General features: G+C 44.8%; 2 protein-coding genes across 12 annotated transcripts in view; both read right to left on the minus strand.

Moving 5' to 3' along the window:
* Nucleotides 1–814: 814 nt before the first annotated feature.
* On the minus strand, nucleotides 815–12,135 carry ANHX (anomalous homeobox). Its single transcript, XM_055797584.1, is given in 10 exon segments — nucleotides 815–2,821; nucleotides 2,824–2,914; nucleotides 6,340–6,490; nucleotides 7,174–7,475; nucleotides 7,750–7,882; nucleotides 8,362–8,548; nucleotides 9,796–9,919; nucleotides 10,143–10,267; nucleotides 10,913–11,186; nucleotides 11,903–12,135. Coding segments are annotated over 9 exon segments (1,476 nt in total). The 5' UTR covers nucleotides 11,162–11,186; nucleotides 11,903–12,135; the 3' UTR covers nucleotides 815–2,707.
* Nucleotides 12,136–13,011: 876 nt separating this feature from the next.
* Nucleotides 13,012–23,868, minus strand: part of DEPDC5 (DEP domain containing 5, GATOR1 subcomplex subunit) — a 47,373-nt gene continuing 36,516 nt past the window's right edge. For 8 of the 11 annotated variants that reach the window (XM_055795395.1, XM_055795390.1, XM_055795393.1 and 5 more), the window contains 8 exons: nucleotides 23,719–23,851; nucleotides 22,766–22,874; nucleotides 22,286–22,510; nucleotides 18,157–18,326; nucleotides 17,033–17,204; nucleotides 15,872–15,932; nucleotides 14,709–14,791; nucleotides 13,012–13,811 (listed from right to left, as the gene is read on the minus strand). In XM_055795395.1, the coding sequence (XP_055651370.1) occupies nucleotides 13,516–13,811; nucleotides 14,709–14,791; nucleotides 15,872–15,932; nucleotides 17,033–17,204; nucleotides 18,157–18,326; nucleotides 22,286–22,510; nucleotides 22,766–22,874; nucleotides 23,719–23,851 (1,249 nt within the window). In that variant the 3' untranslated portion in view covers nucleotides 13,012–13,515. Of the gene's footprint in view, nucleotides 13,812–14,708; nucleotides 14,792–15,871; nucleotides 15,933–17,032; nucleotides 17,205–18,156; nucleotides 20,288–22,285; nucleotides 22,511–22,765; nucleotides 22,875–23,718; nucleotides 23,852–23,868 lie in introns of those variants that run through there. The other 3 variants (XM_055795391.1, XR_008745716.1, XM_055795396.1) reach the window with 3 other exon arrangements.

Genomic DNA, 23,868 nt, shown 5'->3' on the forward strand with positions numbered 1-23,868 from the left:
GGACTGAAAACTGATCAGGAGGGTTCAGCAGCTCCTACCTCCTCCATTCATCCTTCTTTCCTGGGCAACCTGAGATACAGGTGGTATTAAGTACCAACAGCGCAGGTATGCCCTCCCCCAGTCCTGCAAGAACACAGACTTCAGCACTGATGATTCTGCCATGCTCCAGTTTGTGTTGTCTGCGGCACTACAGAGTATGGAACACGCCAGGAGTTATACCCAGCAGTACGACAGAAATGCAGGGAGATGAGACATAGCAGTATTTTACCAGTGCTTATCTGAGACCCTATTTTCCAGGTCTGAGAAAGTTACCTAATATCCACTGCTATGCAGTGTAACTAAATTTTACTCTTTTTGAATACAGGAGTTACATTTACCTTCATGATGTAATGAAGGACTCAGATCTGACCAGTGCTATGGGTAGAAACATGTAACTGCCACAGAACCAGTAACGTGATATTTTTAGCGTCTACAGTGCAGCTTCAGGCTGCTCCACTAAAAACCTAAAGTCCACAATGCACCTTTGGTTTCTTCTATCCTTTACAAAATTCTTAATAAAATTGTAACTCAAACAAACTTTGTAACCATTAGAAAAGGCCTTCATCTTTCCACCTCAGCCTCTCTATTTACTTCCATGTCAAATCCTTCATTAAAAAATAAAAATAAAAATTCCTGGGGAAGTGCAGACCACACTGAGCATCTCTGCAGGCTGGTCACATTCTTCTGCCAGCTGAGAATTCAAAGAGCAGCCATGCTGCCCAGAACGTGTCACTGGCTAACGGGTCACCAACTGGATCCTCCAGGACCTGAAAGACACAGGAAGGAATCAAAGCTTCACCACACACGATCTTTAGTGATGCAGTTGCTCACAACGGAAGATCTCCGTTGGGCAGATATAGAGTAGCACAAGACACTGCAATGACAGGGAGCGTCAGTGGTGAGGGCTGCATGCATGAAGTGACAGAGTCCTCGTTACCCTTTAAGTTCAGGTACAGTAATCCATCTGTACAGGGCGTGAGTGTAAAAACGTCAAGCACAATCAGTGCACACTTCAACTCTTAGTAATTCAGAGAAAAGCACTTGCCTTTTCTCTTGCCTTTGCCTTTCTCAATGCCTTTGCCCAAGGCATTGGCTCCTACAAAAGCAAGTAAATATCAGAAGGTAAGGCCAGGATGAAATAATTAAGGGACCAATCACCTGAACAAGGGAGCTCTGTTCAGGCAAGGAAAGAAATGTCTCCAAAATGAATTAACTTTTTGTTTGTTTGTTTGCTTGTTTTGTTTTACTCTCATTTTGGCTCTGATGGGATGCATGACCTACAAAAACCAAATTGAAAGTCATGTGTGGACAAAAGGAAGCGTACATCTGCACCCCTGTGGTTCAGACATAGGAACCAAACAACTGCATATTCCTGCAACAAGCCCAGGGCAAGTTGATTTAGCAAGAAACAGAGTGCCCAGGAAGTCTGTAGAATCCTGTGAAATCATGCCCATTCGAGCTCTTCCTTTTTCTATAGCACGTATTCAGATATGCAAAAATTGCTTTTCTGAATTTCTGAACTGATTAGTTATTACAAAGATTTGAAAACATCCCCTTCTGACATCTGCAAGCATCACATGGGATCTTGCTCCCCAGCCCACACTGCACTGAGTGTCATGTTTCTATACCATTGCAAAATCGGTACAAGAATGCAAAATAGCAAGATGAAAACTAGCTACAGAGACTGCACGCTCTGGAAAGCTTAGAAAAGGCTCATTCATTATTAATGCCCATAGCTTTCCTACTCATCTGGCTCACATTATGGCTGGTAAAAAGGCCACTTTCCAAGATACAGATCTTTATATCGATGCTTTCAAAGGCTCAAAAGAGGTTCTGTTACTGCCCTCAGAGCTGCAGCCGCTTCCTATAATGAGGCCAGCCGATATGGTCTCCTGCTTTTCAAAATCTCTTTTAAAAAGGTTTTCTCCAGCAGCTTATACTGCAAGAGAGACAGAAATGGATGCTGACTGACTGATCAGTAGACCAACACATGTGAAGCCAAAAAATAGCTCAAGGTACAGTTCTGATAGGGCTTTCTTGGGTCCTGTTCTTAGGTAACATCTAATTCAGAGATGATGTGCTCCCATCCCCTTGAAAGCACCAGATTTCTAAATTCTGTTCTCTACTGCCTTAAAATCACCATAAGAAAACATGCAGGCTGCATCCAGATTAAGTAAGTAAACTTCTTTTATCATGTCCTATAATACTGCTCTGTACACTGCTATCAGCCATCTCCAAACAGTACAAAATCTCTGTTCCTCATCAATAACACAGACTTGGAAATGAAAATTACATGAAAGATTTTAAGTGGTCTGAAAGAGCAGTCAAATTCTGCAGAACCCCTCAGAGGGGAGGACCCTCAAGCAGCCATCCTCCTGTTGTTACTGTTTCACCTGAGCTCCCAAAATGCAGTTTGAACTCTGCTGGTATCACCAATATCTTCTTTCCACAGTGCTAGGTGAACTTTTCATTGCTCAAAATTTAAATAACACTTTGAATATGCACAGGTTGCTTTGGTCATCATTTCAACGACACATTTAGTAAAATCAGGGTCTGATAAGCAATCCAAGTGGAAAAAACAACAAAACCACCTCTCCTAGCATCTGCTGGATGCTACTCAGGGAATGTCCAGTTTGCTCTGAAATGGATTCCAAAAGGTATGCTTAGATCAAACACGTTTCATCCTAAATATGATGTGAGGTTTTGCATCCCCTGTGTGAGAGCTACAGCTGGATAGCATGTATAGGGCTAAGCTCCTTTCTCTGAACATTAGGTGTGTTCTCTTACCTGGCGTTGTCCCCAGGCTTGGCTTTCTTCCACGCAGGGTACAGAAACAAGTGGGCACTGAGGCTTGCCAAACACAGTCTGACAGGAACTGGAAGAAAATATGATATACAAATGCGTTTGTATTTATGCTCTACTCGCCGCTTACTGTAATGTTTTGCAGCAGGACAAGAGGGGCTTCTGGTAAAACTATTCATTCAACAGAGATCTGTTAAATTGCTTACAAACCTGCCCCACTTCTCCACATTGTTATGGCCTGAAAATACAGACTCCGTACTGAGAGGACTAGCCTGACCAGGAGCACTACACAGGAATGACATCTCGACTTGCAACTATCCTTATGCCCCCAGAACATTCTCCATAAACAAAGAGATGTCTACCAAAATGTCTCTCTCCTGGAATGTGTTTTAAAAACACAGATCTTAAGAGTCAAAACAGATAAACATGTGCCTTTATACATAGCCACAACATTGGCTATGATTTTACTATAGCTTTTCAAGACTGCCAGTTGAGTGTCTGGGGCCACAGCTTCCCCATCCACACCTCCCTTGGGGGCTCTGCCAACCTCTCAAAAGAGGTCACAGTCTGCAGGGCACTGAGTCAAGTAGGAGACACTGGGTTCTTGATGATGGGATGTTCTCTCCCTTGTCACCAGCTCAAAGTATCTGTACTCCAACAACACTGCCCATACCGCTGCCAGGAACAGCCCAGGGTATTAATGGCCATACAGGCCCAGGCCAAAGGTGCCAAGTAACAGAGCGTAAGAAAAAAAGCAGAAGAAACAGGGCAAGCGCCAAGTTGCCCTTCCTTGGAATGCTCCCTGAGTTCTGAAAATCAGTCTTCGGACTCCTCTGCTGGAGGCTGCGTTCAGGCAATCACATTGACTAATGACAAATGGACTCAACCCCCACAGCCACCTAAGACCTTGTCCCATCCTTTCTCATAGCCCACTTACACCAACATGCACAATGCCCTTAAGAACAAATTCTGCAATTTATTTATGCAACATGCAAAAAAGTAGCCTCCTTTTGTACGTTTTGAACTCACTGCCTGCCAGTGTCGACGCTGAGTTATCCAGAGGGGAGAGCCTAACAGCAGGAGGATTCCCAGCACTCTGAGCTAGAATCCCAAAAAAGCAGGCAGAAGCAGTAAGCTGCAACTAACATCTCAGCACCGATGTTTTTTAAATCAAAGTGCTGGCTCATAAATGCGGTCTCTTCTGCTCCATAAAGTTCAGTGTGCCCTTCTCTTTGAAATGGGAGGCATGAGAGAGTTACATTCTGCATGAACCATTAGCTGGGCTACATTCCACCTGTCTCAGCTCAAGGAGCGAAGAGGATACAACACCACTATCTGTAAAGGCGAGCATCTGTTTGGTGTCCCACAGGGACTTCCAGTTCGCTAGCTGGATCAAACTCTCCTGTCAGGCAGCAGGAGCAGATGGAGACAGTCAGCTTCCAGCCTGGTTCCCCCTCACACTCCCACCTCACAGCCCTGTAGATCATAAGAGGTTTGGATACAGCCCAAGTGCGTAGGACCAACTGTAAAAAAGCCCATGAAAGAAATGAACTGGAATTGTTCTAATAAGCTTTCAGGCTAAGTCCTTTCCAGGTGAGCACCTTTAAAAATAAGACAAAGCAGATTAAGGGTCCTTTGGCTGACTTTTAGTTCTACCCCTGCACTTACAAAGCAGGGAGCCAGAGGTGCTGGCAAGGCAGCAAGAACATAAGACATTAAGTCCACTCCAGATGGGTGACCTTGGCTAAGTAATTTCCTCCTCTGTGCTTTACTCTTATCTGCCCTGTCTTTCCAGGATAGCAATGCTCATTTGCCTTACAGTTTAAGCTGTTGACTCCTTTGTCAGTCCCCAGATGAGTGAAGCTCATTGCAACGTTACTGCTCAACAGGACTCCGGTGACACAACACTTCTCCCTAACCCAGTGACTGTGTTAGAGGGCTCTGCCTGATAACAAAGGTGATCCTCGTTTACTGCCATTCACTGAGGCGTGATCTTAGCTAAGCCTACCCATGCAAAGTCTCCTGGCTCTCTAGAAAGAAACTGGAAAAGGCCCTAGATGAAACTGCAGTCTGAGGATCACTCATTTCTAAAGAGATCGATGTTCCGTGGCATTTTTGGTATTTTGGGAAGTTCAAGGTTTTGGAGAGAGCTGGACCAGGCCACTCCACAGGATATACAAATGGAGTTCATGTAAGTATATCCTCACCAGAAGGTGTCAACAAAGCAGCAAGTCCTGCCCCTGACAGCAATATGATAAAGGGTGTGTGGATTCCTGGCAGAAGTGACATACCCAACAAGGAGACATTCACCATAGATTTCTTCTACTGATGGAACATATTTTAAAAATAAACATGAGCTCACTCTAGAGTCAGAACACGCAATTTTAAGTCCAGCCAAAATATTGCCACCAAGCCTTACTGATCTTTCATGATCTTGCCACACAGACTGAGGTGGGTTTAAAATGCCCGGACCTGGGCTCTCTCCAGCAATTCTGAGCGAGGAGTCTGACATGAGTGTGAACAAATGTAGGCACCAGGCCAACTGGGAAATAGGGGTAAAAGGCAGAAATGTTTTTAGCAAGGAACTGGGAGGCAAAACCCCACCAATTTTTATGTGCAGTGAATCACTGCCCTCCCTTGCTGCTTGACAAGCCACAAAGCCTCTCCGTGCCCCTGCTTCCTCATCTATGAAGTGGGAATAAAACTGCTTCTGTCTACCACTTTGACATATTATTGACAGCCTTGTGCTAGCACAAATGCTGGACAGTGTCAAGCAGAAGGGTTATGAAATGGGGCTACTGCTCCTGTTGTGCCTTGCAGATCAGTAAGTTAAAGGAACCTCATCTGTTTGGCAGTGTTTATTTTTATGTAACATTATGGAAGTTGTATAACATACGGAAGACGGCACAGATTTTTTTTATTTGCATTCTGTGAATTTAGCTCAAGTCCCAGAGAAAATGTGCAGTCTGAAACACTTGTTACAGGTAGAAAACAGAAAGACAGAACAGTGCCTGTTTTTCTGTCTTCCAATTTGGAAAGCTTGCACTATGGAATAATCTTGTCATGAGGTTATGAAGCTACAAAAACTATTTTAGGATTAAGTACAGGCCCTACCAACCCAGCCCACAGAATCAGCTCTCACTGGATCAGTATAGGTTACAATTTTCTCCCAGAATCAAAAACAGGCAAATAGCTTAGAAGCTAAACCTGCTTTAAAGAGAGGCATTCATATTTTTTCTGATGAGGCTGGTCCCGAGTCTCCTCTGTGCCACCACCGTAAAACACATATACACTTACACAGCATTTCCCATTTCCAGTGCATAGATATAAATATCTGCAAAATATGATGGACACGAGGAGAGTCAGGCCCTGGGAATGAGATGCATCATTACAGTCTTTCTGCAAGCCTCTTCAGCAGCAGGATTGGGACAAGGCTAGATCTACAGCATCATTGTTACTCCTGCCTTTAAGAAGCCCTGTGCTTTCCACTCCCTTTACCTGTGGGGAAGAATAGTTTCCAGGGTCCCTAGCTGTCTTTCTCTAAGGATGAAGCTTTCAACCTCTAAATCTGACTGCTGAATGATTCCTCCTGAACTGGCCTCAGTACAGCCACCTTGAGGGACTCTGCTCAAGGAAGCTCTGATACCTGCTGAAATAAATGCTTGTATTAAAGACAGACAACATGACTCCACCCTCTGACCCAGCTATTCCTCCCCTCCTTGCTACACACCGACATTCACCCAGCCTCTGGTGAGCCACAGCACTTTTTGTTCTGTAGACCTACAGCAAAGGCAGGTAGACGTCACTTACATATCCTATTGAGGCTATTCTGAAGAACAGGGAGAGGAAAAGAGATGGTGGGAATGCTGAACAAGACTGGACAGGAAGAGGGGGGGGAGGGGAGAGTAGCAGGAAGGAGAAAGGAAAGTGAGAATGTGTTCCTGAAGACAAGCACCATGTCACAGTTAAGAAATTCCCAGCCTCTGCTCAGGCAATCTCTTAAGAATGACCCAGAAGCTTGTTAACTGACAAGGTGAGCAGGCAACACCTGAAGGGGCACGGAAATGCTCCCACCTTGCTGGAAAAGCGCTATCTTATGGAAGCAGTTACAGTTTAAGCAAAAGAGTAGGTAAGAATAACTGCTTCAATACTTTAAATCAATGGATTTTCTCATTGAGCTACTATGAGAGCAGAACCCCATAGCAAACCCACAATAAGCCCTGCTCTCATTTGTCATGACATTGGAAAGCCATGTAAGTGAGCAAGAATATTTACAACAGAGAGGAGAGAAGCTTCTATTAAGGTCAAGGATTTGGGTGCAGTTTTACTAACCTTCTATACTTGGGGTCCACATGGAGCCAGGGTCTCCTCTGCTGCTGCAAGGGGCCTGCCACGCGGCCAGGCATTCATCTGGGAAGGTAAGGGACCCACAAGAGCAGAGGAAAAAGTTATCCAGATGGGGGCTGGCATTAGTACTGCTTGCTACCTCTCTGGGCTGCAGGACAGCAGAGTTAAAGCAGGTTCCTGGTTCCAGCACAGCCTCAGTACAAAAAGCTACAGGTTGTTCAGCGCTGTGAGTAGTCAAAGCAGCCGCGCTTGTCCTCGCTTCATACATCTCACTGCTCTGCATAAAGCTGTAACAATGGAGATGATAAATCAGCCAGACATATTGCTTTGCAAAGAGGGGGGATGCCCCAGCTAAACCTCTGAATCCTGCCCTTGACAGTTGGGAGATTAACTGCTAGATGCTCCGACTGTCTGATGCTGGGCATGGACCGCTCCCATCTATGGGATCAAGTCTCCTAAGTGATGTCACCCTGGGAACTGACACGAAAGTCAGTTCCACGAACAAGTTTAAAGGTTGCTTCATCTCTGAACTGTCACTGTAAAGACTTTTTCATACATCACCTGGATTCCATCATCTTTAAATATGTTCCTTCAGGAGGCTTATGCAGATCTGCAGCTGGCTGCTCCCACCCTGGGTCACAAGGCACGAGGGTCATCTCTATTTGCTCAGAGCCGATGCCCACACAAGATCCATCTGAAAGGTGCAGGCCAGGCAGATGAAGGAACACTAATAGTTACTCCAAAAAGCAATGAAACAAGTCTAATTTGCCAAATGCAGCAAGACCCTCCTATTCCCCGTGACTGAAGTTTGGCCAAGATTCTGTTAAGGGGCATGAATATACTGCACTTTACTGGAGTACTGCCCTGATTTCGGAATCTGAGAGCTAAAACCCGTTGCCTCCTGTGTATTTGTATTTATTTGGTGCCCCTTCTGAGACAGGCATCTCTTTTCACCTGTCCTTGCACAGACCTTACCAATGTTTGCTCCTTCTGTGGAGTGACAGCCTCTAGCCAAACAATGAGGCACTCCACTGAAGTAGAGTCCTCCAATGTCCACTCAATCCATCAGCATATAGATGCTGTTCTGGAGGAGTATCCTTCCCTTTCTGAGGGAATTTAAAACTGGTTTTTCTAGTGGGCTTAGGATGTGTCCAGAAAGCAGAAGAGACAAACCTGCAGTTTGTGGAGTGTAGGATTCTTCATCCTGCCGCTCCTTTGTGTGGTAAGTCAAAGGCCTCTCAGGACATGAGTTGTTGAGCTTTTCCGCACGAGGAAGGCAGGATTTTTGACGTCGTCGGTAATTTGCAAACCAGTTATAGACCTGAATTGGCTGCAAGTTCATGTCCCGAGCCAATCCCTCCTGCAAACCCAGGTGTAAGGGGAGATCAAGAGAAAAATAAACCGCATCCAAATAATCAGGCTTTTCCCTTCAGATCCAAAAGCAGCCCAGCAAAAGAGCATTCAAATCCAGATACATTTGTCAGTAGGTCTCCGATAAGTCTGTGTGGATCCCCTTGCAGACTGATTTATAAACTCAAAAGAGTTGCTGGAAAACACACATTCCACCCTGCTCCCCAAGTCCATTTGTTTGCTATAGGAAACCATGTACTGCTATTTTATATTGCTATATTTACATGTAAAACCCCACCCAAGCATGCTCTTCCCACAGACTGACAGCTTCACATTGCTAACATGACACTAGTAGGATAACCACTAATGCATTTACCACAGCTGTGAGCAGTATACACACCTGTATCACATTCACAGAAAAATTTATGCGGTATTAAACTACTAAATAATGAGATCATATAAATGAAGAACGTATTGGGAAATTAATGCATAAGTGATCATAGTATCCTGACCTTTTAGGACTTTAATTATGCAGCTTCATTATTCTCCCAATTCAGAGTGGTTTTTTGAAATGAAAAAATGGAAGTCGTTGCTCCTTTGTGAAAAGGCTAAGAAATAAACCAGCTTCACATTGCAGAACTAGTCACCAGGCCATCCTGCCTCATATGAGAAGGGTGCTGGAAAAACTGAGCACCACAGAGGCAGACTTTAAAGTCTGAAGCCTTCACCTTGCAAGGCAGCAATCAACCAGGATTACTGGACGAATTCACATGTCACTTTCGTTACAAATCTGTCCCTGTCCAAATGAGGTAGGTACCTGCATACATCAACACAGCCTGCTGTGTTTTGAAATTCTTGAATTTAGTGTGGTAAGTCAGTGGAAAATATATTCTGGTAAGCAAAGTGCAATTTTATATAGGCTATAACTCAGTCAAGTCAGAATTATTTATCACTGCAATACAGCTCTTCTGAGAAACGACTGCTTTGCTGCCTAATCACTACAAAATTAGAATGGTTAAAAGCCCAGTGAGGAATTTATTTCCCCTGATCTTTTTGTTCAAAGCAAGTGAAATGATTTCACATGAACTTGATGATTTTTTTAAGGATACCTTTAGGGAAAGATCAAATATGGGGAAGCCCAGCCCCACTGGGCCTTCTGAAAACAAGGATTTAGAATGAAACCGGTTATAGACCCCTGATAGCAGAGGTCTGCTTTACTGTGACAAGGAGACTTGACTGGACGTAGCACAACCCTACCCGCTGTTTCTTATTTGGATTTGTTGTCACCTCTGCAGCAAACCTGTGCAGCTGCTGGCGTACTTCATCTGAATAGTTTCGATTCTTCAAACCTTCAGGACAAAGGGAAATAGGTGGTGGATTCCTATGCACAGGAGAACAGGATTAAAAAGGACCCAAAAAGAGACATTCATGGGAATTTTCTCACATTGTCACAAGTGGTCAAAAAACCAAGAAAAACCCAACTCCAAGAAGCAGCCATCCTGAGATGCAAAATGATCCCTCTGCATCTCTACCCCCTGCATCTGTTAACTACCACAGAGGGGTGGGGGTGGGGGCTGGAAATCAGTTTCCCCACACCACAGTACCTCTTCCTGCAACGGAATTTCTGCAGTGGTGTCAGAAAATCCGTGCGGTGTTTCTCCATAGCCCTCCGGTAGTGAACCTCATGCCAAAGTTGCACCAGCTCCTCCTTCTCTTCTGCCTTGCAACACTAGAACAAAATAGTAGGTAAGCAAACCCTTCCCAGGTAGTCAGTCAGGTTTCCTACAAAGGAGAAAACCCTCAACAACTAAAAACTTACTCAGAAATTCCTACTGGTTTGACAAAGCTGGTAGCATTATGCAAGGATATGCAAGGCTTACTGTACACCTTCCTTCTATAATGTATGCAGGGAGTTACCTGTCTAATGCTGCCTTCTCCCCAGTGAAAAGGGCTAAGTTACCAGATCTAGAGGCAAAACCTCCTCGCCCTGAGTGGTGCCATCCAACCTTCTTCATATTCTCCCATCCTGGCAAGCCCTCTAAACTTGGCCGCCCCAAGGCTTCTATGTCCTGAGCCCTAAGTTAGTGAAAAACTCCAAGAACCACCATAATAGAGAACAAAAAATCCTGCTTTCACAAAGTACAACCAACCCCATAATCCCCCAATTACCTTCTCCCCCTTGGCTGATTCATAGTAATTGCATGTAGCAAAGGCTTTATCCTATGTTTCAGGTCAACCAAAGCACATATACCACCTTCCACTGCCGGACACCAGCTAGAAATACTCCATGTGCTGCAGCTGGAGTAAGTCTGCACTAACAGCTCTAATTGCTATTTTCCTAATACTGTTGTTTCCACGAAGAACAGAGCCCTACCTCCAGGAGTCTGCAGGCTGTGTCATGCTGCCCGTTACGGATATGAATGAACACACAAGCTCGGACAACGTGGATGTTTGTGAGAAAAGACATCTTGTGTTTGCATCCCATCATGGCCCCAACCAACTTCTCCAGATTAGAAGACGAGCTCTGGAGGTCCTGGCAAAGCTGTCCTGCTAGATCCAGCAGCTTGGCAGGTGGGGGATCCTTGTTTTTATTCCTGTTTAACATGGCCATGAACCGCTTCATCCTTATGTCCTGTTGGAAGCCTTTTCTATGCAATGCACAAAGTTGTGGTTAGATAAAAACTTTTATCTCCTATTTTTAGGTTCTATGGTATGCTTTTTTGTGGGTTTTTTTGGTTTTGTTTTTTTTTTTTTTTTTTAAGTAAAGAAATTCACAGTGCTATTAAAAGCAGCCTGAGGACCTCAAAACAGTGCTAATAAAACTAGGCCTAAAGCAAAAGCCACACCAGGTTTGCAGTTGAGAAAACCAAGCTCAGAAAGACCAAGCTGGCCCCAGAGCTCGGAGGCTGAAGGAAGAGGCCAAAGCAGGAGGGCTGCGGGGGGCACGGCACCTGGGGGGGCCCTGGCTTCCCCCTTGGGTCTGTGTGTGGGGCTGGGGACACTGGGGCACCTCGGGGCAGCTCCGGCCCCTGCCATGGGCCTCCAGACGGCTCCAGTGCCAGCACCCACATACCCACCGCCCGGCACGAAGCTTCGCATCCGCTGCTCACGGGTTAAAACTACCAGAACATTTACACCAGAGACATCCAGGTGAAATAAATGAGGTTTTAGCCCTCCAAAATGGCTCAGGACAAGCCAAGAGCTGCTGGCGGTTACACCCAAGCGTAACTCCAGCGACGGTCAGGGCCGGGTGTCACGCGTTTTCCCGGGGGAGGCCGGCGCGATGTCCGGTGGGTGCCCCCGGGGACACCCCCCCCCCCCCCCCCCCCGCCGCCGGCCAAAATGGGGATAAGCTGCTAAATACCTGCGCGCCGCTGCGGAACGGGGACCCCCGGCTGCCGTCCCCTCCCGGGCCGGCGGCAGCGCAGCGCGGGGTGCCACAGCCCGCCCCGGAGCTCCCCGGCACCTCCCTGCCGGCCCAGCGCCGGGCCCGGTACCGCCGGGGCGGGGGCCTCCCTGCCCGCCCCACCCCCGCCGCCCGCCGGGGGAGGCCGCCCCGCGGGACCCTGCGCGGCGCCGGCCGGGAGGAGGGGGATGGGCGGGGGGGAGGGGGCCGGGGGCTGCCCCTGCCCGCCCCCCCGAGGCTGCTGTGACCGAGCAGCTGCCGCGGGCGTGGCCGCCGCCGTGGCGAGCCGGTGGGGAGACGGCAGCGAGGTGTCCCCGCCGCAGGAGGGTGTTGTGCAGGTGGTGGGGCACGGGCGTGCAGCGCGAATTCTGGCTCGCTCCCGCGCACCGAATGGAGAGCCACGCAGCTCAAACCGCCTTCCCAGGTGGCTGCTGTCTCCTGACTGAGAAGTCAGAGTCAGTTTAGGGGATAAAACCGCAGCAGCTGGGATTTTCCCTGAACCGGGTCTGCAACGCACCGTGACTGTCAGCTCTCTGCCGACTCCGGTTCAGGGCTGGCAGGTCACAGCAGTAACCATCTCGCAGCAGGAGCCAGCAGCCCCCTTCCCCGCAGTGCTGCATCCCACCCTGCATCCACACTTAAATAACTGGCTCATGCCAAGTCCACGTGCCATATCCCAGCTTTCTCTGCAAAGACAAAGACCACCTACTTGAGCACGGGCTTCTCCTTTTTGATGCATGCATGCACATCCTAAAAACCTGCTCATAATCCTCTTTGCTCCTCCAACCAGCAGCACCTTGCTTTCAGCTGCCCTGGTTTCTCCTTAGGCTCAGATGCTGGCCTTGCAGGACAGTAATGGCCTCTTGCTCCTGCTGCATGTCACTGTCCTAAATCCAGAGCTAGAGATGGAAAGTCCTGGGTACTGAAAGGACAAAGCCCCGCCACTGAACACTGAGCATTTCATTATCACACTGGACATAAGCAGCAGTATTTCCTTTCCACAATTACTCTCCTTTACTCCCCAATTCCATGCTGCTGCCTGGAATTACAACAAAACATCAGGTCACTTGACTTTTTGCATTTTTACTTATTTACACGTATGAAAGTTAACAAGTGACTCTCGCGTTTTATCATACATATTCACACAGTCAGGCACACCTCAAAAGGGGAAGAGGCAGGCTGCTGTCAGGCACATCAGACGCAAACAGCACCAACCATTTCCAGTGACGGAAAGCTGCTGCCATCACCCTCTGTGCTGAATCTAACTGCCCTTGAAAACATTTGCTCTTCCTCCTTTACCTCTGCTCTAACTGAAGGTTTGGCAATCAAGGACTGCAGCTACTTGAAACCAAGCTGAGGTCAGGTGATAGATATTGGCAAGCCAACAGCTCAGATTCTTTTTCCAAGGACTTAATCAAATTCTGTTGAATATCAACAGCAATATTGATCAGGTCCTCTTGGAGCCTCAAGATGAACCCACCAAAGAGGCTCTTTTCCAGTCATCCGTCACCTCTACATCCTTGCCACAAGGTAAAGCTTCTAACTGTCTCCCTAAGAGATATAACCCTGTTTCATGGAGCACTAGCGTGCATTTTATCTAGACAATCTGTCCAGAACAAAACAAGCCGGCTATCTTTGTTCCAGCAAAAGTCTGTGAAGTCTTTCAGCAACCGATCAGCAAACTTCTCATCCCCTGTGGCACTGGACCGCCACGTTTTTGTCAGCATGGTGTTGTAGGCCCAATTGTAGCCAATGCGCTCTTCACAAAACATGTTCTGGTTGGTGGAGCTAGTGGAGTTGCGCCGGCGTCGCTGCTGCCCACAAGAAAATTTCCGCTTGGAATATGGTAGCTGCAAAAACACTGTCCCTGGAGAAAACAGACAGGGCTTTAGTCTTAGGGAGACCCAAGTCCCAACAACTGGTAGCTGACTCATTACATTCTGAAAAGGAAATTGGACTGGGTTTCCTTTAATTGTCTGTTAGCAAGATAAAATGGGATACGCTTTTCCTTCTTTGCTTTTACATCTACCTCTTCCTGCAAATTACAGCACTGGAAAAGAGCACACTTTGTCTTGCCTTTCTCTTGGTAGAAGGGAATGAAGCAGAGATGTAGGCTCTGACCCATCTTTCTACCTTCACACCAATTTCCATTCTCTTCTGCAGTTTTCCAGAAGCTCTCTTCCTGTCATTGTCTTCATGTCTCAGCAACCCCTCTGCACGTACGAAGTTATTTGACCATAATATGCCATACATGGAGCTTAGTTAGCAGTGATGACAGATCACCAATATTTATGAAGAATAATAATGAGCAAGTGGATCCTAAATGCTTTATCTACCTCCCACACTGTGTATATGGGTAGAGATGCATCTACAACTGACCTTAAGCACAAGAACACAGCACCAACTTGCTCCAGTACCTTCCCTCCTTCTAGCTTCTATAGATACACATTTTACATTGCACTTGGAATAAGCTCTGCCTTGTTGTTTGTTTTTTTTTTTAATTTCTCCATCTCCTGGAAATAAAAGTTTCAGAGACACTATAAAGCAAGATTTCAAACCAATGCCACTGATTAGCAGCCACATTTTGTGCTTTTCATACTGCCTCTCCAGTTTTCTGGTTTGTGTTGGCCAATACACCTACTTGTCATCTGACTAGGGACATCGTGAGGACCAACATCACTGACACAAAACAAACTGCATGTAAAATGGTTCTTTTTTTAGAATAGCCTCCTCCTTACCCCAATACCTGCCAAATATCACTCACCTGTGACATGGATATACTGTGGCTTGTTCTCAGCTGGGAAGTTGAATGCAGAGGCTGAGTATTTATCTTGCACAAATCCAAATCTGGAAAAACAAACACCAGGGGAATAAAAAAAAAAGAAAAGAAAAAACAAGATAAAGTGCCACTCCACCTAGGATTCCTTCAGCAAGGCAAAGGCACCAGGGAAAACCTTCCACTATCACAAATGCTCCCTTTTCTAATGGCCTGAATGCAAGGGGAAAAGGGATGAAGAGAGTTTAGTTTCTCCAAATATTGTCTGGCCCCTGCTAAGCAGGAAGCTTGTAACCCCATCCTGAACTCTGTCCTAACTTGTGCTGGAAACAAGAGCACCAGCAGCTCAGTTCGGGAGAGCACTGAGCAGTCTCTTGACAAAATGGGGCAGCTACACATGAATGAGGGAAGAGTGATAGTCAGACATTCCTAGGGTATGTTTCAAGCTGTAACCTTTTTTTTTTTTTTTTTTTTTTTTTTTTTTTATGCTGGACAATATTCCACACAGAACTGCAAGCAGCTCACCTGAAAGTTCTTTGCTGTTTGCAGAATACTTGTTCCTCTCCTGCTTTCTAAGCTAATGAAAGATTATTTCCAGGCTAAAGGCCCTTACAAAAGGCAGTCTCTCTGTCATGAAGAGAGACCTTGGCAGCAACACCATGAAACAAACTGGCACCTCAAGCACACAAAGGGGTGAGGCTAGGTTGGTATTCAATGTTTCCAACAATTCCTTCTTAAACTGGGCCCAACCTCTAACATACAGCTACCACCCCAGTCTCCTGCCAATTGTCAGTCACTGGCTGTCATCCAGCTCAAGACTGTGTTAAGTACATGTGAAGGAAGTAACTGTCCCTTCTCAGAAAGAAATCTACCTACAGTCTAACTGCTTCTGAATTTAGAGTAACAGGGCACCTTCCAACGGCAATGCCCTCCCCAGGAAGACAGTATGGTTTGCTAACAAGTGACAGGCTGAAACACTATCTACCTGCCCCTTGCACCCACCACCTCCAGGCATTATTGTTATATTTTAATCTAATAATCTACAAGCAGACTTCAGAGAAGCAGATGGCATAGAACCCATGCGATTCAGGAGTTCATCCTACATTATCCAGGGAGATATGAATCTTTCAGTCATTCTGCCCTGTACATACCTGTGTGCTATTGCTTCCTGGAGGAGATGCATACGGTCCCAGTATGTTTCTGGTTCAAAGCCTGAAAAACAAAAAGATAACTGTTACCTAGTCAAGCCACTTTATTTCCAACTTTTCAAGACTTCAGTTTTCCTCAGAAGACCTCTGTGCACTTTTGGGGTTTTTTTTAGCCATTTCTTTCAGTTACATTTTTATCTGTCAACTGTCGCTTGAATACCACCTTATTAGAGACATGTCTTGTACACCCCAGTAGCAGATTCATCCGAGTCTTGTACACCCCAGTAGCAGTTTCAGCTAAGAATTTAGCTTTTGTGTCTCTTGAGATGAAGGAGAGGAACATTATGGAGTGTGTGGGAGGGTGCAAGGAAGGAAAATGGGCTGCTGTGTATCACCACAGAGTGCCCTGAAAATACTTTGTTCAAAGTCAGTGTGGCTATGGTGACCTCACATGGATTTGTCACTAACTTTTACATTTACACCTGGACACTGGGTCAGGGTTAATGAAAATAAAGCAAGCCATCATCTTTGCTATTATAAAAAAGAGCCTTTTGCTAGCTGTCCCTTCTCACGATGCAATTTTGCCTCTGCAGGGGGACAGAGTTCCCTGATCTTTGAGCTTCCACCTGAGACTTACCACAACAGCATCAGTCAAAAGGGTGAGATCACATTGCAGAAAAGGAGATTGCAGTTTCTAGCTCTTAATCTCATGTGCAAACACTCTTACTGTGAAAGTAACCATAGCAACAACAAAAAAAAGAGGATGGCAGTCATGAAAGCCTAATCTCACTGAGGGAGAGAACAAACAAATACGGGATACAAATGCAGAGCAGCTGTGGGCAGGGTCTACCAGCAAAACAGATTCTTACAGTCTAACATCATGTCAAACAGAATAACTACTTGAAACAGGCTCTATAAGAGTATGCAGCATTATGGCAACAAAGATCACTGGGGAGACCACCTTTCCTGTGCCTTGGTACTTGCAGCTGCCAGCTTCATATGCTGTTGCATGCTGATTAGCCTGGTGTGGCTGCTGAAATGTAAAAACAGGCCCTTCATACAGCTCATGCATATCTGGTAAATGAGGTTCTTCATGTCAACTACGTGCCAGAAGGGACCTGCCTGCAGAAAAGTACACCAAGTAAAACAAAGAACATTTCTTACCGTCAAACAAATGCTCGCTACCCTCCTTCAACAAGCAGCTAACATTGAGTGGGATGAACAACTGAGCTCGAAGTGGGTCTCCATATAAGTAACTGGGCAAGGCAAACGGCCCTTCCAAGACTGGAACTAGCAAGAAACCACAGGACGTGGCTTTCCGATGCCAACCCTGAACCTGAGAAAAGATTCAAACAATGTATCATACAATATATGTCAAACTGAAGAAGGGCGCTTATGTGCACAGGAGTAACTCATTCCCCGACAATAGATCAGCCATGCTCAATTCTCCACAGGCTCAGCTTGCTTTGCATGGCAAGCACACAAGCGTCCTTGTAAGCAAAGCAGTACAAGCACAAGACATCAGGCTTTCCTTTTTGAAGTGCCTCATCAATCAGAAAGCACTTTCAAACAGGACATTTTTCAGGAACTGATTCAGCCTGCTTATCATCAGTGGCTAAGTACTGCTGCTTTACTGGAACAGTGCAATAGATTTTTAAATAAAAGCAAAAAAAAAAAAAAAAAAATCACTGAGTGCTATCTGGCCGGGTGGGGTAAAACCTGGTGTTAAATTATTTGAGTTTTACAGAAGCTACAAAAGGGAAAACATCTACAAATTACAAGTGACACAAACCACTCGCATTTTCAATTCAAAATGTTTTGAGCAAATTAAAAATAGCTAAAAAGCATTGCTGAACAGGAAGGACCCACTGCCTGGAAAAGCCCTGTCATGAAAGCAATTCCACTGAGATTTAAAGTTTTCAAGTTTGAAGACAGAAGAAATGCAACGTGAAACAGATTCTTTTCCAAAGACCCAGCTTGGGGCTTAAGATTTGCCTAAGGGAGACTTAAATTTATCACCTTGACCTATACTGATCTGTGCATACTGTGCATGAAACCCACTAAAAGCAGAACACTATTCCGCAGACAGAATGACTATAGATAATATATAAATGATGACCAGATGCAGCAATGCTAACAACCACCAGTAAAATTACTTATGGAAATGAGGGCGGATTTAACCCACTGTTTCTCTCTTAATACTTCCCACAACAACGTCCCCAGTAGTCTAAGGGATACAGAGGCCAGACGGGCATACTTGCGGCCACCCAGAACACAAGAACTCTTACCATCTCAAAAAGAACAGCTGCAGTCACTGCCATCCAGTGTAACTTGATTTCAAAAGCAGCATTCAGGGAGAAATTGCCATGGTAATAACAACTGCACCACTCCAAACGGTCAGTGCGGTTATTCACATCCACATCAAGCGTCACTGTCCGTTGCTCAGGCACTGTGGCAGCTACGCAGCCAAGGAATAGGGGTGTATTTAAAAGATGCATTGAAAGAGGGTAGGAGACAGAATGAAGAGAACAAAACAAACAAGACAAGCTATTTTAAATTAATTTGTCCTCCCACTCCTCCCCAAATATTTTTTGGACTAGCAGAACAGTCCCAGAATGCTGCTCATCCAGATCACAAAAGACATAAAAGACTGAAGCATTATTCGTATCAGAGGTCTGTGCCGCAGAATTACCCTCCCAAGCAGTCAAAAAACATTTCAGCTGCAATAAAGACATAGAACCAAGAGTCACGGAGCTAATCAATAAGCGACTGGTGCCATAATTAAACATGGCTAGACAGCATCAGCTCCTTCATGCCCAAGACATTCCAAATTGGGTTTAATATCTTTCTATATGCCCCCACCAGAAATCACAACAGGGTGCTGGTACACAGGGCAGGAGCATTCTGGGACCTTCCACAGCTAGAAATTAGAAGTTAAACTTCTTGTTTCTTTGACCCCATATCAATATCCCACATTACCGCATTGCTAAAACTGCACATCCAACACTTTTTGTAAAAGCATGGAAAGGCAGCCAAGACTCATGCAGCAGTGTTACGATCACTGCAATACCTTCTATTGTTTTGCAGCAAGTGCAGAGATAGTGCCCAAGATCCAGCTCCCTTTGTGCCCCGCACCCCAGTGAAAGAAAATCTCAGCTATCAGGCAAAAGAGGAAGGGAAGCACAGAAGGTGGAAGTGACCTGGCTGGTGTCACAGAGCAGACTGCAAAGCCAGGTACAGAGCCCAGATCTCCTGACTCTGAGACCAAAGTCCTGCTACGAACCACGCTGTCACTTTCAACTTTTCTTTAGGCAAATACATAATGTAACATTTCTATAACGTTAAAAACTGACACAAAACAAAGGGCTGCAATACTACTATTGAAAAACCTTTGCCCTTTTTTTTTTATTGCATGCATGAGGGATAGATGTTGTTATTTGTTGCTTAAGTAGAGGAAGACGTGCACTCCTTTATATGGTCACCTTTTAAATGACCTTATAATTTAATGGCATTTAAAAAAAATTTTAAAAAGTTCTTCATCCAGGTAGATGGACAGTTCCCACCTTCACATCTACTGCAAGTTAGCTGGAAGCAGTTTTCAAGGTTATAAGAAAATCCTTTACATTGCTATTACTGCAGCTTAGAACGAGGCAGGGGAAAAGAAGAAAAAACCCAATAAAAATGGAAGAACATCACAGAGTTTTGTTTTGCAAATAAGATCCATTTTTGTCTTTGGGAAATGTCTCATCTGCAATTTCTGAATTGGTCTGGTATTATCAGACAGACCAACATCTTGGGATTTTCTTTTTCTTGGTTCTTTTCAGTGGAATATCACTGTGAATGCAATGGCTGTAGTTAGAAGATTATGGTGGCAGTTTTCTAACAAAGTATGTTGGAAAACAAGATCCCAAAAGCTGTAAAGTGAAAGCAGCTCAATCAGGTAGATGTTGGTCGTTAGCTAAGAGGTCAGCAATAACACCACAGTCCAGTGTGCCCAAACCAGCACACTGTGAAGAATGAGCTCCCTGCTCCCTTAGACTGTTCCTTTTTCCAGATAATGCAGACACCCCATTAGGGCTGGAGCTTCTCTCTCCGCCTTGTCTGCAGCTGTAATGCACAGGTAAAGCAACAGGAACACAGTCCAACCAGGTGAGCTACTCAAAAGGACCTTAAAAACTGATAAGAAACAGCCACATGTCTGAATTCAGAAGTTTCAGTTTAAAACCAACTTAATTTTAATAGAATAAACTTTGGCTTCCGTAGATTTGATTTTAAGAAGACTCACCTGCTTCCCAATTGTCTTGTATCATTGAGCATTTAACTAATGATTTGTTGAGTAAATCGGAGAGGAGCAGGCAGGTTATTCTCCAGTCACAGACTACGCTATATACATGACTACAATTGCTAGTGCATGCATTGCTATAAATCAAAAGGGACAAGATTAGGTATATCACAGGTCAGACTTGCACTGGGAAGGGAAAGGGGACAATCACTGGGCAAGTGATAGGGGAATTGGGAGGGATAAAGATTTTCAAGATACATGGAGCTTGTTCCAGAGCTCCCAATGCTTGCATGCAGTTTTATGTCACAGCTTGACATTTAGGGAAGGTGGGGAGGGGAAGAAATAAAAACCACAACCAAATCAAAGCCAAGAGAGGAACAAATGAAGTCACGTGGACCAGAGGTCATCTGGGTTTAGTAAAGCTCCTTGCCTCAGATGAACTGGTGAAGTTTGTTGGGTTTTTTAATACTGTTTAGAAGAGGGACAGCACAGAAACATCAATTAAACCAGTTCCTTTGTAAGAAAAAAGTTCCACGCTGGATTTTTCTCCAAGAAACTGTTATTCCTGGAATAACCAGACTGCATGAGAGCAATCTGGAAGCATTTTTCATTCATCCAAGAACTGCAAATCAGTTAAATAGCAGAATGGACACAATTCCAACTGAAATGAAAAAGGAAGGCTACACCGGTGTGTAACTACATCACATGCTGAAAGAATACATTCTTTCCTGGCTGGTGTTAAAGAAAAGGTGAGAAGGCCACTAAAGCCCTCTTCTTTCCTTGTCTGTTTCCCCAGGTGCAAGCTTACTGAGTCTCAGTCTTCTCATCTCACAAAAGAGGACAGACACAGAAAGGTGAAGTGTCTTTCTTGGGCTAAATAGTAAGAGATCAAAGCAGGAACAGGAGCTGGCCCGAACACCTCCAGCCCTCGCAAATCTTCGATGCCAGCCTGTGTTCAGGCTTCAGCTCCGGCCAATCACTGAGCTAATGAGGTTGGATACTAGCCAAGGCAACAGATTTATCGTGCGACAGGGAAAAATACCCTGCATATGTTGGCTTCAGGGAATTAACCATTGGTTCAGACTTCCTATCCTTAATGCTTTCCCATTTCTGATGCTGTTCCTCTTCAAACAAGCCTTTCAGAAATACATAAGGGTTACCGTAACTTCAGGTTTAAGAGATACTACACCAGCATTAAGTCACTTCTCTTCAAAAGGTCAAATATACAAAACAGGAGAACAGCAGAATTTTCTTTTTCTCCTTAATTGATAGGCCTTTAAAAGATGCATCTAAATAAATCTGAAGTTGCAGTTCCATAGCGATGATTTTTCTCATAATTTTAAGCAGGGCAAGAGGAACAAAAGCAAGTGACTCAGGCTGGCCTGGAAATGCAACAAAAAGCTGACAAAACAACAATCATGCAGCCCGTATGTTTCACAGGCTGTAGTGTAGTCAGCATTATACTTCACACATGAGAGAGCTTTAGATAATGTCTAGATATACATTATATATAATTTAGATAATAGTACCTTGCCCAGCAGCAAGATCTCCCAAATGCAAACCCTACTGCTTCCACACTGCAGGGATTGTTTGTAGCTGGGCTTCCCAGACTTTCGTCTAAGGACTCTGGCTATACATGGTTCTGATTAGCCAAGAAGCTTCTAGCACATCACAAAACTTCTAACATATCTGAATCTTGCTGTGGCTTTTGCCATTAAGAAGCAATTAGATGTGTCATTTTAAGGGCAGTTTGGTTGCTCTGCTGTTCCCACAATTTATCCCTCCATGCTCATCACAGGTTGTGAAGCATCTGTCTGGATCCACAAGGAGACAAAGTCAGTATTTTCCTCTCTGTATTCTAGAGGATGGCATGGGGGGAAGTTCAGGAACATGGAATACTTGCAGAATACTTTTTACTGGATTTCAGTACTGAGAAGCAAAAATTGCCTGCTCAGCCAGTGAAACACACCTTCAGCATATGAGAACAACCCCACGTGCAAGACACATGTAAGGCCAGCATGAAATTTGCAGCTTTATTGCTGGTCCACGTGAGATCATACCCTTGGCTGGCTGATCTTCCCCTTTCAAACTACCCCCTTGAACTTCCCCAGCTGTCACCTGTGCTGTGCATCTACCTAATAATGCAGCTGCCTGGCTCCGTCCTCCGAAACTGCGGCTAAAGGAACTGTGCCTACTTGCATAGGAGGCTGGGCGGCTGGGCAGCCAGGGCAGGAAAAACGCTGGGATGTCCGAGTGCAGGAGCTCTTCTGCCACAAATGCCACCTCAAACCATTTCCTCTGGAAGGCGGAGAAGTCATCCATGGCAGCTGTGTGCCACATGGCAGGCTGCTGCATGCCCACTGAACAAAAAAGCAAGGGGAAGGACAGATCACAGTTAGAAACAAGTGATCAAGAAAGAGATGTACTTCTTTCTGAAAAAGAGGAAGGAGAAAAAATTATGTTGTAATTCCTTTTTTTTTTTTAACAAAGGCGGCTGAATTTCTTTGACTCTCTTTAAAGCAGTATTTTCTGCTGCAGCACCCATAAGAATCAAGTACAGCTAGTGATTATACAAAGGGATTATGAGGACAGTCTTGTAATAACACGATGCTGACCTCTGTCTGGTTCCTTGTCCACAACAATCTTATAAAAATAAAAGCCATAGATAAAGGTTCGTAAAGCTTCTCCAGATGCATGGACAATAAGCTGCTCTTCTAGCATTTTCTGAAGGAAAAAAAGAGAACAGAGCAAACACGATAAAAAAGGAGAAGTCACTCTTTCAGTTACATAAAAAGGTTGCTAGAGTACATTAGGAAATAATTAGTTTTTCTTGACATCTTTTTGTCCAGATATGTGCCTAATGAAAATACCAGCAATGTTATCTCTTGACACTCAGTAAATGTAGCAAGTCCTTATCTCCCTGAGAAATTGCATTTGATCCTTCTGCAAATGTCTGTCTTCCTCCCTCACCCTGATCTGGTTTTATAGATGGATTTATAGGAAGGTAAAAGGTCAGACACATTCCACGTTTCTGCTAATTGATATGGGATCTCAGCAAAAGAATGAACACCAAAATATTTCCAACCTTCTGCCCCTGACACAGTTTGATAGGGAAGAAAAAAAAAATGTCATGAACACAAGCAGCGTATCTTGCATAAAGCGTGTATACTTCAGCATCCATAAAAGAGAGGTCATATGCTGGTTTTATTACGATTTCATTAATTAATTATCAGAAGAAAAAACAAAACTAAACCCCAAACCAAATCACACTCTAGCGCCTCATAATTCTAAGACAATGGAGAGCTCTTGGTAACTACTAGCTAATTGGAGGTTATACACAGAACTGTCATCATATGTAAGTGGAAAATATAATGTACATTACTACTGAAGAGTAGGTGATAGGGAATCGAAAAAGTATCATCATTACATCATATTCTGTTTAACACTGTTTTCAATGCCTATCAATAAGAGGATTTTCATAAACAGAAATGATTGCTATGCTTTCCTCTACAATTCTACTTTCTTCACAGAGTGAGGTATTTCTGGCCCTCCTTGATAGCTCTCTTACCTGCATTATGTCAATTGCCATGGCTTGGGTCTGCACACCTTCAACATTATTCACCAGCCAGTGTACAACTTCTGCACTGATGAAACAGTAGGGAGAGAGGCCCTTCTGTTCAGAAAGTAGCTGGATCCCTGTGCTGAAATCACAGCATGT

This window comes from Falco peregrinus, chromosome 2 (genome assembly GCF_023634155.1).
Source record: "Falco peregrinus isolate bFalPer1 chromosome 2, bFalPer1.pri, whole genome shotgun sequence".
Taxonomy (NCBI): domain Eukaryota; kingdom Metazoa; phylum Chordata; class Aves; order Falconiformes; family Falconidae; genus Falco; species Falco peregrinus.